Genomic DNA, 17,229 nt, shown 5'->3' with positions numbered 1-17,229 from the left:
AAAAAAAAAAAAAAAAGACTGAGAGTCAACCATTATTTCATTTCTTGAACTATCCTTATCTAGTGTGGGTATCAAGGTTATACCATCTTTTTTAAAAGTTTTGGGACAGTTTGTATAAAATACATAGGTGTAAATATCTTCATATAAAAAAAATACAGTATGTATCTTTTCCTTGAATGTTTGGGAGAATTCCCCTAAACAGTAGAACACGATTGGTGCTTCTGGGGAGGAGCCTTTGATAATTTAATTTTTCTTGGATAATTGTTCTGCTTAGTTTTTTTCTTTTTTGGACTTAGTTTTGGTAAATTTTATTTTCCTAGAAAGTTACGTGTGTCATCCACGTATCCATTCAACATACATTTGTTCCAGAGTAACAGATAATCAATTCTAAATCTTTGTTATGTTCCCTTTTAATTTTTTCTTTATGTTCATGTGCCTGTTTATTATTTTTGTTCCTGATCAATCTTGATGAAGATTTGCTTAATTTCATTAGTCTTTTCAGAGAATAAATTTTGTACCCAGGCTCTCTGCAGAAATGGCTACTTCTAGACCTGAGCCAAGGAATGTGCAAGAGAAGCTTGGGACATAGTTTAATGTCAGATTGCAGAGAAGCTATTAGAAACTACTAGGGTAAGATCAAGAAGAATCCATAGCTAACTTGAAGAGGCTGCCATTGGCCAAGGATGGGATACTTTGAGTTTCAATAATGATAATAATTGAGATGGAGAGAAACTCATAAAATATGTTTAAATATATGAGTTCATAAATGATATTTTTTAAAGATTTTTTTTAATTTTTAAGTAATCTCCTCACCCAACATGGAACTCAAGCTTACAACCCTGAAATCAAGAGTTGCATGCTCCACCAACTGAGCTACCCATAAATGATATTTTAAAAAATTGGCCAACTTCAGAGAATAATAGAGAACCAATTCATTATCTTGAAAACTGATTTTAAAAAGAATGGAAGAGAGAATCTAGCATTTATCCTGCCTTTTCTATATGCACTGTACCACTAGATAACCAAATAGCAGATAAAATAGAATGTCTTTTTATAAAAAGTATTCCAATTAATAAATAAAATGATGGAATTAGAAAGCTAGCACTTTGCAATCCCCAATGAACATATAAAGGCATTAAGTATCAATGTTTTGTGCTAAGATTATGAGAAGAGAGTTAGACACGTGCCTCGTGATGAAAATACACACTGCCACCCATAGCCTTGCCAAAAGGATGGACACTGAGTCTGATCCAGTCTTGGATCCAGCTGCCAATTGGCAAGAAATAGCAAAGAAAGAGGAAAAGTTTGAACCTCACCATGCATTTGCAATAATACAACCCATTCTGTTGGAAAATCTACAGGTCTAATCTACAGGCTTCTTCAACAAGTTTGTTTTATGGAAATAAAAGGGACGAAAAAGGAAATTCTAGATTAAGAGACTTAAAGCCTATATCAATGTTTTAATTTTTTTTTTAATTTACTTTTTTAGTAATCTCTACACCCAACATGGGGCTTGAACTCACGACCCCGAGATCAAGAGTTTCATGCTGTTCTGACTGAGCCAGTCAGGCACCTCAATATATCAGTGTTTTTAAATTAGGAAGACTAAACTATAATGTCTAGGGATGCACATTGGGTCATAAAGCTTTTTTTTCTTTTAAAGGAAGTGATAAGCATAAAAGCCATGGTAGTGGTTAGTTGGTCACTTATGGGTAGAGTTGCCAGATTTAGAAAAACAAAACAGGGCACCCAGGACTCCCAGTTAAATTTGACTTTCAGATAAACAATGAATAATTTTTTAGCACAAGTATGTCCCAATACACTTGTTTATCCAAAAGTCAAGCTTAACTTGGCTTCCTATATTTTATCTGGCAAAATCTTCATTTTATTCAAGATGGTAATGCAGCACTCTTCCCAGCCTTCCTTGTAGCTGGGGGCCAAAGCAATTTAAATGAAGTCAAGGGGCAGGGCTTTGGGGTGGTTCTTCCAGTCTGCAGCAGAGTGGAATTGGGTATGGAATTCGCACTGTCTTGCAGTGAGCCCGTGCCTTGTACTGTGAACTTCACAAGTTCACCGGATGGTGAGAGGGGGCTGGAGGTGGGTATTTCCCCTTCCTCCAGGTCAGGCTCTGATAAAACCTTAATTGGTTAGCTCGGTTCTCTTGAGGGCAGTCCCCCTGAAGAACAGAATGCTCTGACTGCTTTCCCCTTCTCCCTGCCAGAAACATGAGATTTTTTCCCAGTGTTCACTGGGACAACCTGGTAGAGCTCGTGGAGGCAAAACTCACAAAAGTGTGGGTACCCTGCCCCCCAAGCCGGAAGTTTTTAACTCTGACTTACCTGCCCTGAGCCTCCAAAATTTGTCCGTTGCAGTTGAAGTTTTCCTGTGCTAGTACTGGCTCCCACGGAGGTTTCTGTGCTTCTCTGTATCCACCTGTCTGTCTCTCTAATTTTGGAGGCAGCGGTTTGCCCCGTGACCTCAGTTCTCTGAAACAATTACGAAGAGTTGTTGGTTTTCAGATCTTTTAGGTTTTTACTTGTAAACAATAGAATGGCTCCTTCCAAGCTCCTTATATGCCAGACTGTAAGCCAGAAGTCTCAGCTGTTTTTTTTTTTTCCCTTACGTTTTTCATTTATTAGAAAAACAGGGTAACATTTAAGAAAATATTTTAAATCCCCGTAAGATGACCTACCATGTTTTCATTAATTCACATTCTCTTCTAGTCTTTGATCACATGTATACATGTTTTACTTAGCTATTATCGTTGTAAATACAGAAAGATATTTATTATATGTTTATTTAGTACATCTTAAATGTGGCCCATCATTAGAGTCTTCATAACTGTTTTTTCCGTGTTTGCTTAATATTCCACCTGGTTTATATACATCAATTTTCATACCTTTCTTCATATTGAATATTGTTTGTTTCCAACTTTTAGCTGCTGGGAGTTATTCTTCAATTTGAACTGGCTTCCACTTCTTGAACACTAAGCACTTTACATTTCTGACTGACAGATAACTTATTTACTCAAAGTTCTATAGTGAGTAAATCGTAGCCAGGATTTGAAATCATATGTTGAAACTCAAAAGCCCGTATTCTTTATTTCCATGGTATGTTGTCATTTCAACTAACTTTTGTTTTGAATGACTTCCTAGGATTAAGTCCCAGAAGTAGACTATAATTCATAATAGAAATTGTCAAACTTTTTTCCCAGTGAGAAATTGCTATTCTTTATCATTTTACTAATTTACCTTACTTCTTTTACAAATTTAATACTTTGGACTAATACTAGTTAATGTCTATTTTGTACATAAATTCAAAGTCTTTTTTTAATGTTTATTTTATTTATTTGGGAGGGGAGGGGCAGAAAGAGAATCTGAAGCAGGCTCCGGCTGTCAGCACAGGGTCTGACCTTCAGCTGGATCTCCAAAGTCAAGAGTTACACGCTTAACCAATCAAGCCACCCAGGCGCCCCCGAGTTCAGAATCTTTCAAAGTGTTTGTTTATGATTGTTTTCTTCTCATTTATATCTGTTCTTGTTCATTGCCTGTTTATAACTGTTGTCTTGATGTTTATATTTTGCATGTAAATTTTCATTTGTCAGTCTGTTTCTTCTGTTGTTTAAACACCTTCAGGTTTTAGAAAGTGGTTTCATCAAATATCTGATGGCAAATTCTAATTTATGCTAGTTTTCCTGTCATTCAAATAGCTCTTGATTTTGAGTTTATTTTTGTATATGGCCTAAGATGTCTAAACTTAATTCCAGGGACGCGTGGGTGTCTCAGTCAGTTAAGTGCCCGACTCTTGATCTCAGCTCAGGTTGTGATCTCAGGGTCATGATCTCAGGGTCATAAGTTCAAGCCCCGTGTTGGGGCTATTTAAAAAAAATAAAAAATAAACTTCATTCCAAATTGTTTGTTAAGTCAGTCATCCCAATATCACTTATTCAATCACATGCTTCCCCCCATTGTTTTGAGTTGCATTGGCATAAAAAGAATATAGGCTTTTGCACAAAATCAGTTTGGGTTAAATCCTGACTCTGGGTCTTGATCCCCTTCAAGTTTAGGAGTAAGCTCTTTCCTAAGAAGAGCTAGACTATTCCCCTCTGCTTTGTCCCCAGTGCTCAGGAATGTAGCACCAACTATCATGGCAGAGTCAGAAACCTCTCCATCCAACTTCACCCTTCCATCAACCCCAAAGAGCCCTGAGCTTGGAGGAGATGCAGCTGTGGCTGAGCTGGGACCTTTACCAGAGGGAAGAAGGCACACGAGTAACTACTGATCTGATCAAAGCGGAAGAAAACAGAACTACTCAGGGCCTCCAGGAAGTGAGACAAAGGTGGAGATACTAACCATTTCTCTACACCTCTACCATACCGTGGATGGAGAAGACAACCGACTTAGTGAATAGGCTGGAAAGTCCGTTACTCTTGATTGTGTACTGTGCTCTAGCTGAATACCGTGAGCGCCTGTCCATACTGTGGGGCCGCCTGCATGTTCCCACCACGTTTGTGTCAGGAGAATGCTCTATAGGTACTCAGAACGGATCACATTTGGACCTGTTTGCCTGCTTTGTGCTGTTTCTCTCTTGGTGATCTTGACTGTGCCTTCCCCGCGATGTAATAACTTCTGGTTTCTCCTTAGGAAAAAGTAGACTTCAGCATGTTTTCTTTAGTGCTATGTCTTACTTTAGCTTTGTTTGTTGTTTGTTTCATACTTCCTACTGTTATTTATTTTCAGTGTTTCCAGATTTTTTAAAGTTTATATATTTATTTTGAGAGAGAGAGAGAGAGAGAGAGCGCGCGCACAAGCAGGGGAGGGACAGAGAGAGACAGAGAGAGAGAATCCCAAGCAATACTCTGCAGTGTCAGTACAGAGCCCAACACAGGGCTCGAAGTCACCAACCGTAAGATCACAACCTGAGCCGAAATCGAGAGTCGGCTGCTTAATTGACTGAGCCACCGAAGCACCCCTCCAGATCATTTTATTAAGGGTTGTTCTTTTGCCTTGGGGAGTGTGGTTCCCTGGCTGTGGTGCCCATTCCATTGTTCTTCACTGTCTGCATCCAGGGCATTTCCACCATCGTCGTGGTTCTGTGATTTGGATTTTCACTCCTGAACACTGGTAGGTAAGAGCACAGGGGTGATGGACTTACAGTGATGTTTCACCCACTCCACCCTTAGACATGTTGTGTCCATACACTTAATAATCACAAAGAGTCTTGGGGCACCTCAGTGCTCAGTCAGTTAAGCATCCAACTTCTGCTCAGGTCATGATCTTGCAGTTCATGGGTTCGAGCCCCACATCTGCTTCAGAGCCTGCTTCGGATTCTGTCTCCCTCTCTCTCTCTGCCCCTCCTCTGCTCATGCTCTCTCTCTCCCTCTCTATCAAAAATAAATAAACACTAAAAAAAATTTTTTTTAATCACAAAGAGTTAATCACATTGCCCTCATTTCTGAGCACATCTTCCCTGAAAAATTTGACCTGAGGTTTTGGGACATCATATTTTCCTTGCACTGGTTGTATTACTGCTGGATGTCCAGCCTTCAGGTCCTCATTATCTAGAAGGTGGTTCTTCTGATGGTTCTTCTGAAGGTGGTTCCTCTAGTTGAAGGTAGTCCAACAAAGAAATGAAGGAAAAATTTCCCAAAGACTTTGAAAAATAATTCTTTGCTGACATTCACTAAGACCCATTTTGGGGAAATTGATGATTCATTCTTAGAGGGTGAAGAAGGTAAAGCCTAAACGGAAGCTATAAATATTCCAGAAAAGCAAAGTGGCGGCAAGTGACCCCATCATTCTTTTCTCTGAAGACTGACTGGCAGTGGAAGAAGCCTTCTCTGTGCTTATTTATTTATTTATTTATTTACGCATTCATTCATTCATTCATTCATTCATCTATTTACTTATTTATTATTTTAATTTATATCCTAGTTAGCATATAGTGCAACAATGATTTCAGGAGTAGAATCCAGTGATTCATTCCCTCCATATAACACCCAGTGTTCATCCCAATAAGTGTCCTCCTTAATGCCTCTTGCCCATTTAGCCCATCCCCCCAGCCACAACCCTCCAGCAACCCTCAGCTTGTTCTCTGTATTTATAGAGTCTCTTATGTTTTGTCCCCCTCCCTGTTTTTATATTATTTTTGCTTCCCTTCCCTTATGTTCATCTGTTTTGTCTCTTAAATTCCACATGTGAGTGAAGTCATATGATATTTGTCTCTCTCTGACTAATTTTACTTAGCGTAATATGCTCTAGTTCCATCCATGTAGTTGCAAATAGCAAGATTTCATTCTTTTTGATTGCCGAGTAATACTCCTTTGTATATATAAACCACATCTTCTTTATCCATTCATCCATCAGTGGACACTTGGGCTCTTTCCAATACTTTGGCTATTGTGGATAGTGCTGCTAGAAACATGGGGGTGCATGTGTCCCTTCGAAACAGCACACCTGTATCCCGTGGATCAATGCCTAGTAGTGCAATTGCTGGGTCGTAGGGTAGTTCTATTTTTAGTTTTTTGAGGAACCTCCATACTGTTTTCCGGAGTGGCTGGACCAGTTTGCGTTCCCACCAGCAGTGTAAGAGGGTTCGAGTTTCTCCACATCCTCGCCAACCTCTGTTGTTGCCTGAGTTGTTAATTTTAGTCATTCTGACAAGTATGAGGTGGTATCTCATTGTGGTTTTGATTTGTATTCCCCTGATGATGAGTGATGTTGAGCATTTTTTCATGTGTTTGTTAGCCATCTGGATGTCTTCTTTGGAGAAGTGTCTATTCATGTCTTTTGCCCATTTCTTCACTGGATTATTTGGTTTTGGGGTGTTGAGTTTGATAAGTTCTTTATAGATTTTGGGTACAAACCCTTTCATTTTTGCTTTTGTTTCCCTTGCTTCCAGAGACATGTTGAGTAATAAGTTGCTGTGGCTAAAATCAGAGATGTTTTTACCTGCTTTCTCCTCGAGGATTTTGATGGCTTCCTGTCTTACATTTAGGTCTTTCATCCATTTTGAATTTATTTTTGTGTCTAGTGTAACAAAGCAGTCCAGGTTCATTTTTCTGCATGTCGCTGTCCAGTTTTCCCAGCACCACTTGCTGAAGAGACTGTCTTTATTCCATTGGACATTCTTTCCTGCTTTGTCAGAGGTTAGTTGGCCATATGTTTATGGGCCCATTTCTGGTTCTCTATTCTATTCCATTGATATAAGTGTCTGTTTTTGTTCCAGGACATACTGTCTTGATGATTACAGCTTTGTAATACGTCCTGAAGTCCGGGATTGTGATGCCTCCAGCTTTGGTTTTCTTTTTCAAGATTGCTTTGGCTATTCAGGGTCTTTTCTGGTTCCATACAAATTTTAAGATTGTTCATTCGAGCTCTGTGAAGAATGCTGGTGTTATTTTGATAGGGACTGCATTGAATATGTAGACCACTTTGGGTAGTATCAACCTTTTAACAATATTTGTTCTTACAATGTATGAACATGGAATATTTTTCCTTTTTTGTGCATCTTCTTCAATTTCTTTCATAAGCTTTCTATAGTTTTCAGTGTATACATTTTTCACTTCTGTGGTTAGGTTTATTCCTAGGTATTTTATGGGTTTTGGTGTAGTTGTAAATGGGATCAATTCCTTGATTTCTCTTTCAGCTGCTTCATTATTGCTGCATAGAAATGCAACCAATTTCTGTGCATTGATTTTTATATCCTGTGACTTTGCAGAATTTATGGATCAGTTCTAGCAGTTTTTTGGTGGAATCTTTTGGGTTTTCCATATAGAGTATCATATCATCTGTGAGGAGTGAAAGTTTGACCTCCTCCTGGCCTATTTGGAATGGCTTTTATTTCTTTGTGTTGTCTGATTGCTGAGGCTAAGACTTCCAATACTATGTTGAATAACAGTGGCGAGAGTGGACATCCCTGTCGTGTTCCTGACCTTAGGGTGTGCTCTTTCCTTTGTTATTAGTCTCAGACCACAAAGTCTCCGGACCCAGTTTGAGACTTATATCGTCAGTGGTTCAATTTTGACCCCTAAGGATTTCTGCTATGTTTTTGAGACGGAAACTGATACGTTTTTGCAGAATATAGGAGATTTTTCAGGTTACCTATTTATTTATAAGTGTATAATTTAAATGTATAAATGTATTAACTATTTATATAACAAAATATTTATCTATTGTCTGGGTTTTAGTCTTTTAAAGTCAGGAGCTTTAGGGTGCCACCTGGGTGGCTCAGTCGGTTAAGTGTCCAACTTTGGCTCAGGTCATGATCTCATGGTCCATGAGTTTGAGCCCTGCATCGGGCTCTGCGCTGACAGCTCAGAGCCTGCTTGAGATTCTCTCCCTCTCTCTCTCTCTCTCTCTCTCTCTCTCTCTCTCTCTTTCAATTCCCCTCCCCCACTTGTGTGCATGCTCTCTTTCTCTCTGTCTCTCTCTCAAAATAAATAAACTTTAAAAAATCAGGAACTTTAAACAAATGAAAACCAGCAATAACCTGGTTCTACAAGGATGTTTCTGTTAAGGCTAAGGACAAGCACTGAATCCTTTAATTGACATGGACCCAGATTGTTTGGGGGAAGTTTTCCCCCTTAGTTTGAGTGATAAATACTTTGCCACTTATTTTCATTAAATATGGTGGAAACACTTTGAAATCTGCCCCAATTCTATCAGCCCTGTTGAGGAGGCACTCAGGAAACAAAGGTTCTGAATCATGTCTTTGACATGAGGGAAATATAGGAATCAGAACATATGTTCTGTGTGCCTTTACCTTCTACCCCAGTGGGTTTCCAGGTATGACTGCATGCCAGGAACATCAGCATCAGCATCAGCATCACCTAGGAATTTGTTAGAAAATGCACATTCTGGGGCCCTGTCCCAGACCTGATGAATCAAAACTTCTAGGCACGGGGTCCAGGGATCTGTGTGGGCAAGCCCTCCAGGTGACTGAAGGGATGCTCACGTTTGAGAACCACTGCTGTGGTCTGGCCCCCCAGATTCTCCCTTGGGAGTGCTGCTTGGAATCTGTTTCTGCTGCGGCTAAATTGAACACTACCCAGTGGTCTTTGGACGTTTGACTGATAAATTGCCCCAGTTCTTCAACATGTGCCAGAAGGGCTGGGCCAGGAGTCAGGAGACTTGGTTTCCAGTCTCTTCTCACTACTAACTAGTGCTGGAGTTTTCCCTCACGGTGAAAATAGAATTTTACCATTTCACTTCCACTGCTTTCTGTGATAGGAAGATAAGATGAAATAATGGATGGTGCAAATGATTCGAAAATGTTAGCACGTAACATGTAAAAGTCAGTGTGGCGTTGATATAAAATTTTGTTCCCCTAGAACCCTTGACCCAGCTAGATTTCCGCCATTCATTGTGCTGCCTGTCACAGTGTGGCTGGGCTGTGTCACTGCAAATCCAGTCACATCCTATGAAGTGTACCACTGTAAGAGATGGCAACAAACTTAGGACTTGTGACTACAGTCCTAAATTAGGTCCTGGAAGCATAGCAAATAAAAAAACAGTTTTCATGAAGCCCGCATCTTAGAAAACCTCTTTTACAGTGGGAAGCAGAAAAAAACTAAAAATGAGAAGGAAAGCAGGAAAAACACCATCCACTTACTACACAAGAATCACTTTGCTATTGTGCGACTTAAGAGTGAACCAACGTGGGCCAATGATCCTCCGTTTGTCCACATGGTGGCAGCAGCGAACCTGTAGATTCCATCTCCGCAGGGGCTCTTTCTGTCCACGCAAGAAAAAGAAAGCACCTTCTTACATTAAATACCGGGGCGTTTCAGGGAGAAGTATTATTTGACTTAACTTATGAAGATAATTTCCCATTTGAGGAAAAGAGAGAGGACTTATAGTTAGATTCAAGTGTCACAATCCTTTGATTGCTCATTTGGTGTCCTAAGGTAAACTACTGTAGTCAATGGAACAGAAATAAGCCCTAATCAAAGGCCTGGTCCAAAGTTACACTTCTGTATGTCACTCTCTCTTTTTTTTTTAAGATCATAGGTGGAATTTCAAAAAAAAATGAAATCGCAACTTACCAGTTCAATTCAGAGGACTGGGTAATTCACTCGCTGTTTGGAGTTCAGCCTTGAATCTTGACACCATCATCACTTGCCACTCACAAGTGTTTTATTTACACTTGACATTTCCTACTGAGACCTCAAAAGTGTCATCGGTGGATAGGTTTGCATGAAACTGTCCAAGCTAAAACCATCGTGGGGCATCTTATTCCAGGGGCCAGTCCCAGGCGAGCTCACAACTAGCATCGGCAGAGGGGGGAACCAGAAAATAGGCGGCTTTCTAGGAAATAAAAGGTCTATTTTGGGATTTCTTTAAATTCAGATTATGTAAATTAGGTGGAGATTGGACATTATTTCTCCTTCTGTAAAAGAATCCAGGCAAGGATATCATAAACTTCGTAAGTTTAAAACTATCTGGAACTTTACAGTGACTTGGGGGGCATCCTGCCAGATATGCACAGGAACGTATAGTGTGCTGATTCCTTACTGACTTAGCGGCTCTCTCAGCTTTGTTCCACAGGATGTGACATTTCCTTTGCTGACTTTTCCTGCCTCCTTTCCCAGTCATGGGACTGTTCTTCTCCCTGACAAGGCAGGCATGACAGGATCTTTTATTAAAATGATCCATAGTTCTATATATAAATTTTTAAATGTATATACCTGCCTCTGAAATTATCTTATTAAGAGTACCTTAATAACAATCCTTTCATTTTATTGCAAAAGATACTATTGTACTAGTATGGCCAGGAAGGAAATACAGCTAATTATCAAGATGAATCACTTAGCAGAGTGGAAAAAAAAAGTTTGCATGTGTAAAAATAACCAGTGAGTGATATGTTACCAAATTTCCACAAAATAGCTTTCCGTGTAATTTAGACTTTGATTTCTTTTTCTCAGAGACCACAGGAACCTTCCCGACCAGGATTAGTGTCAGAGGAACATTTTTCATGATGAAATGAGATGCTGGGGCTTCTCTGGGGCAGTTAAAAGGTCAGGATGCTTGCTTAGAGATGTCACTCCAGCAAAGCTCTCCCCACCCCGTCAACAACTTCCTGTCTCCCAGATCATTCCTATTGGCATACTGTACGGACTCTGGCTTTTCCTCTGCATAAAGTGGGGAGGCATTGGAAGATTTTGAGCAGAGGAGTGTCAGGACTGACTTAGGCTTTAACCGGATCTCACGGGCTGTTCTAGAAGGGGGAGAATGGAAGCAGACAGGGCAACTGCCTGGCATTGTGAGAGACTGGGGACGGGGCCTGTGATTTTTCTCTGACTTCACTTTTTGCTGTCTTCCTCTGCCCTGGGCTCCAGCCCACTGTTCTCCTTGCTGGTTTCTTGAACCCTCTCAGCAAGTTCCCACTCAGGCCTTGTTGACCTAGCTGTCCTCTGTGCCTGGAACATTTCCCCCAGGCATCCACATGGCCTCCTCCCTCACCTTTGGCAGACCTCACCTCACTGAGACCTTTCCTGACCATACTATTTAAAATTGTCCCTCACCCAGGCCAGACCCTCACTGCCCCCTTCCCTGTCTTTATTTTCCCTTTGCACATACTGCGTAAGGCATCCTCAGTGTTTATTTGATTGTGGTCACTCTCCCTATACATCCTGAGTGGGGCTGCTTGAGGAAGGGCCGGGCTTGTTCTTGGCTGTACCCTGACACCTATACCCGCGTCTGGCTCTCAGTCGGATGTCTCTTGGATGTCTGAAGGGAGCACCCTCCCCACTGTGCTGTTTCCGGCAGTGAGACTCAGGGCACCCTGTGAGCCCGAGCCCCCACATCAGAGGGTCGTGGTGAGCTGAGTGGACGAAGCAGGGTGTGGGGGCACACCGTTACCCAGACGGGGCCTTCGTGTCAGGCCTTCCTGCAGTTTTAGCTCGCCTGTCAAATGCCCTCCGATGGAAGAGGGTGTGTGTGTACCTTTTCAGACTGAGCACACGCCTGTACTCACGGCTGTTTATCGTCCGGGTCCTGGCCAGCTCTAGAACTACATCTATGGCTGGGTTTCCAAGAGCCCCAGGACTTCTGGAAGCTTCTTGTTCCCAGGGAGCCCCAACACCCCAGCCCACCTGTGCTTTCTGTGGTGAACCAGCACCTGGTAACCACCGGAAACCAGATCTGGATGCTGTCCTGCCCCATTAAAACTGCCCCCCTCTCCTACCCGCTGTGCCCTCCAGAGTCCCTATCTTGGGCCTTGTTGGTTTTCTTGAGACATTTGTGTAGTGCCAAATAAAGAGGGAAAGCCAGCATTTGCAAATTTGGTTAAACCGGCTGCTATTTCACCACACATCGGGACGGGCAAACTGTGGTACCTATTTTTATCATAATTACTCATTCTCTCCTACCTCATTAAGCTTGCTTCTTTCAAGCATGAATACCTGGTTAAATCTGCCTAACCTCTTATTATCACCCACCTTTGTTCACACACAAGTGATTGCCATTTACAGCCCTCCTGCCAAGCACCTTTTGTAAATAATCTACATTTTACTTTCTCAAAATAGAAAGAAATGTACTATCTTGCTGGTTCCATAGTTTTCTTGTTTTACCATTTTGCAAGTCCTGACACTTAATGTCCTCTGTCCCCAAGTAAATGGGTGACACACAGCTCTTCATTGAGAAAGGGGATGCCGTGACCACCTCGCTGGGCCCCAGGAACTCCTGAGCTGGCTCCACCGGGCACGGGTTCACACAACTCTCCCCTCCCCCGGCCTCAGTTTCCCCACCTCTGAGTGAGGCCAGCATCTACTGCTTGAGAAATACCGGGAATGTGTCTTTGAAGATGAAAGTTTCTCCCCCAAACCATTCCCCATTATCATCATTCTGAAACCAGAGGGAGCGGAAACTAGATTTTGACCGTTAAAATTATCCCGTGCTCGTCTTCAGAGGCAAAATTCAGATAAGAATCCTTATCAATTATACTTTTGTTTCTACTCAAAATCTCATGACTGCTTGCTCAAAGGCTCCTTGTTCTAATCTCAGAACATCATTCAGGGTCCCAGATGAATGGCAACAAGTCCTGGGGTTGGGTATCTGGATGGTGCACTTAGTCCCTGGGACAAGAAGTAACAGTGTGTGAGACAAGGCCGTGGGATGAGGCCTGCTCAGCCCGACAAGTGTTTGGTTTTGCAAGGATTCAGACTGAGCCTCCCGAGTCCTTGTTCTGTTGCTGAAAATACTTATGGTTACTTTTGTTTCTGGAACTATTAAGAGAAAAATAAAAGGAAGTTTGCAGCCTGGAAAGTTTGGTTTTAAAATGCAAACACAGGAGTTATGAGTCAGACTTGGACAGGGCGTCATTGTCTTTTTAAAAAGCAGCAGTAGGATTCCTTGATTTGTCTTTGTTATCTCGATGTTTAATCTGGATTCCTGGGCACTTGGTCAGCCCCAGTGCATCTCCACAGAGCAAGTGGCCTGGCCTTGGCACACCCCCTGGTAAATCTGTGTGTCAGGCGAGGGGCTTCAGCTGGGAGGCCAGGCTGGTTTTCAAGGAAGAATTGGAATATTCACTCTAACACGGTAACACATAACTATTGGGAATAAAAACTCCTAGTCTTGGGAAAAAAAGGCACACAGAAGTGTCAGTGTAAGTGACATAATTTACTTCTAATTGCTTTTGGTAGGGCCTACATAGCTGGGTGTACGTCCTAGAAAATCCTCTTACGTTTTCTAGAAAATCCTCGTATATTTTCTAGACGGTTGCATTTTATCACTGCAAAAGGATTTTATTTCCAAACGATTATGCTTTTGAGCACGAGTGGTGGAATCGCAGAGACAGAGGTTGAGAAGGTGATGATTCCCAAATTCAAGGAGGAGAAACAAAATGCTTTGATTGGGAGCCCTCTTTTTACCTATCCATAACCAAGAGTAGACACTGGCACGTAAGTAGAAGTCAGCAGCTTCTCTGCACCAAATAAAGAATGTCGCGCTAAGAAGGACTTACCCTTTATATTCATTACTGAGCAAAGAAATGCAGGGAGAATTTTAATCCATCAGAGTTTTGTAGCTAGGAAAGCCGAGCTGTATTATCGGGATCACAACAATCAGAGCTGGCGTGGATGGTTGACACGTTTGTGCGTGTGGAGGGCAGGTGGTGGGATGTGGAATATGCCACCGAATTATATAAAATAATCATGGTAGTTATTCTTGCCTAAAACTTAGGTACGTACGTGGCTAGAAAGGCGAGTAGCGACACAATGCCGTCTTGCTGAACGCTGGGAAGACAATCATGGCAAACATCGGGTCTGTTTTGGAAACATTCTAAAACCAGACTAACACAGCGAGCCATTTTAAACGTAGCTTGCTACGTGTTTGGAGAGAAACACAGACCCTTTTATTAGGAACATGAAACAAATCTTTGAGTTGCAGTATCACGGCGGGTAGGTTTAATTGCTGAGATTAATAAGTCACAGCTGCAAAAGTTACATTCTTGGCAGGATTCTTTATTCAGCTGTTTTCCCCTTGCCTCCGTACGTTCCAGATTTATGGTCTGCATTATGTCTGGAGCCGGCAGTCAGCTTGCTCTTTTCCTCTTCGGCTGCTACGTGGTTGCCCTGGGAGTCCACACCGAGGAACCACGCGTGGCCCAGCACTCTGAGGCTGAACACTACGTGGCTGCTGTGTACGAGCACCAGTCAATCTTCACTCCCAGCCCTCTAGCACTCGTGGGCCGCAAGCAGGCCTTGGACCTAATGAACCAGAACCTCGACATCTATGAACAGCAAGTAATGACCGCAGCCCAAAAGGCAAGAAACGCTCCTGGGTTAGCCCGCGCCACAACCCGCCCCCCCCCCCCCCCAGCTTGTCTAGCAGAACAGGGCGAATTGCTCTCTGGCTCTCCGTCAATGGCTCCCGCAGCCCTTCTGGAAAATTAGTCCAGCTGGTAAAGTGGAACTGAAGTAGTCAGGTGGCTGGGGTCTCGCTGCTCAGTGGTCCACGGACCAGTGGCATCAGCAGCCCTCTGGAGCCTGTGAGAAATGCAGGATCTGGGGCCCGCCCGGACCTGCTGAATCAATCAACATCATAGCAAGATCCCCAGGTGCTGCTTTTCCCCTCATGTCTGAGGAGCCCGGAGCTCAGTCCCTGGTTCTCAAAACTGGCCGTGCAGAGGGAGTGCTCAGCCAGTCGTAAACTAAGTGGGTGCCTGTATGCCATACCCGCAGAGGCAGATGGGGTGTGGATTGAGCACTGGGAGTTCTAAGGCTCCCCAGTGGATTCTGATGTGCAGAAAATTCTAGAAACTTCCAGGCATGAGGGTCTCTCCTGCTCTCTGAGGCATTCAAAATAGTAAGCATCTACAGAACTGCTGTTTTCCACCTTCAGTCTATTTGGGGCTCATTTCTCGTCTCTGTTCCAGACCATGAACAGTTTGAGACCTCAGTCCAGACAGAACGGAGGTGGACAGAGGGAGGTCTTTGCCAGCCTTTGTGAAGGCTTCCTGCTTGGCCTGCATTTCCCACTTCTGCCAGGAAGGGTGGGGCAGAGGGGCAGTGTCCGTGCCAGACGTGACCATAACAAAATGCCCTGTTGGGAAACCCATAACCAAAGGGAAATTTGGACTTTCACCTGGTGTGTGGTGACCAAGCCCAGTCATGTGAGGAAGCCCTGCTCTGCCTTGACAGGAGGTACACTCCACGTGAGCAAAACTTCCCTGTGCCGGTGAGTCTGGAGGGCAGGACAGTTCGGGCCAGCAGGTCCTGCTCCAAAATAGTTCCTATCTCTGTTCAGGGTACTCAGGATTGCCTGGACGGCCACTAGCTATTGCTGCATTTTAAAATTCTACCTCATTACATGTGTATGTGTATATATGCATATATAAAATTATAGGCTACCTTTTAGAAATATACATATATATAGGGGCGCCTGGGTGGCTTAGTAGGTTAAGCATCTGAGCTCAGGTCATGATCTCGTGGTTCGGGAGTTCAAGCCCTGCATCGGGCTCTGTGCTGACAGCTTGGAGCCTGGAGCCTGTTTCAGACTCTGTGTCTCCCTCTCTCTCTGCCCCTCCCCTGCTCACTCTCTGTCTCTCTCAAAAATAAACATTAAAAAAATTAAAACAATATACACATATATAAGGCTAATATTGGAAGAGAGTTTAAGACCTTGTCCAGCTTCTTCTGATGGGTGATACTCCTCTCTCATTCAAAGCCCCACATCCAGTCTCTCCTTGAACACCTTCTGTGGCCCAGAACACACTGTCTGATGAGAGCGCGGGAGCTTCTGGCAAGGTTTGCCTTTCAGTGAACAACAGTTTGCCTCCCGGCAACTGCCACCTGTTCTGTCCTCTTAGCTAAACAGAACAGACCGAGGAACTGACCATGGCGGGTTGTCTTCCACAGGAGGACAGCCGTCTTGCTCCCCACCCCCCAACCCAGCATCTCTTCTCCAGTCTGTATGTCCCTTTTACAAAGATTTCCCAGATGATCTCTGTGCCCAGAGCCGTAGGAAAGTCTCCGTATTCAAGGGCAGAGTGGAGGAGATGTAGCACCGTTCTCATTTGAGACTTTGTCCCCAGAAAGCTGTTGGCAGCCATATCTCACTGTGGATTCATAAGGCATTTGCTGCCAACTCACACTCCCAAGTCTTCTTCCCACACACAGACACACATGCCACTCTTGCCACCCGGTACTTACAAGGTTAACTTCTTTAACCTGAACACACGACTTCACATTTATGGGGTTACATCTCATCATTCCAGCCTGTTCGGCTATTTGGGGATCTTTACTGACATCCTGCATATCAGTTACCTTCACATCATTCACACATTTGATACACACCTCATTTATGTTTACGCTGAAGTCAGTGTAAAAAAATCCCAGGCTGTGCCCTTAGACCTCCTGATGACACAGATCCACTCGAGACCATTCTGTGCACAGAGGTGTTTGCTTGCATGGTGCTGAAATACGAGCCATCCCTCGCTTCTCCATCCTGTCCACAAGACCATTCTAAGAGGTTGGCAAGAGGCCATGCTGAACTCCGGAGACTGTGACGGTGGTACTCCCCTGCCTTCCAATAACCTGCCCCCAAAGGAAACCTATAACATGTTTTTGTTGAGCCCATGCTGCCTGCAAGTCATCATTCCTTCTCTGTTTGTGGTCCAAGAGAACAGATTGTTTATCTGATCATTTCTTAGTGCTTACAGATCTCTCGGCTTCCCTGCATGGTTTTATGCGTTCAAGCAACTTCTATGACAAATTGATGCCAAGCA

General features: G+C 43.1%; 1 protein-coding gene and 1 long non-coding RNA gene across 3 annotated transcripts in view; one reads left to right on the top strand and one right to left on the bottom strand.

The window, feature by feature from the left end:
- Positions 1–17,229, top strand: part of BTD (biotinidase) — a 30,096-nt gene that overhangs the window by 7,680 nt on the left and 5,187 nt on the right. For both annotated transcript variants that reach the window (XM_040480142.1, XM_040480141.1), the window contains one exon: positions 14,503–14,767. In XM_040480142.1, coding sequence (XP_040336076.1) covers positions 14,503–14,767 — 265 coding nt within the window. The remainder of the gene's footprint in view (positions 1–14,502; positions 14,768–17,229) is intronic.
- Positions 9,613–10,987, bottom strand: LOC121033652 (uncharacterized). The gene is made up of 2 exons (XR_005792046.1): positions 10,046–10,987; positions 9,613–9,734 (listed from the first exon to the last, which is right to left on the bottom strand). It is a non-coding gene; the product is annotated as an uncharacterized LOC121033652 (long non-coding RNA).

Source organism: Herpailurus yagouaroundi, unplaced genomic scaffold (genome assembly GCF_014898765.1).
Source record: "Herpailurus yagouaroundi ecotype Mexico unplaced genomic scaffold, PumYag 159, whole genome shotgun sequence".
NCBI lineage: Eukaryota > Metazoa > Chordata > Mammalia > Carnivora > Felidae > Herpailurus > Herpailurus yagouaroundi.
The sequence above is the reverse complement of the archived record's forward strand: the minus strand, read 5'-3'. Positions and strand labels throughout refer to the sequence as shown.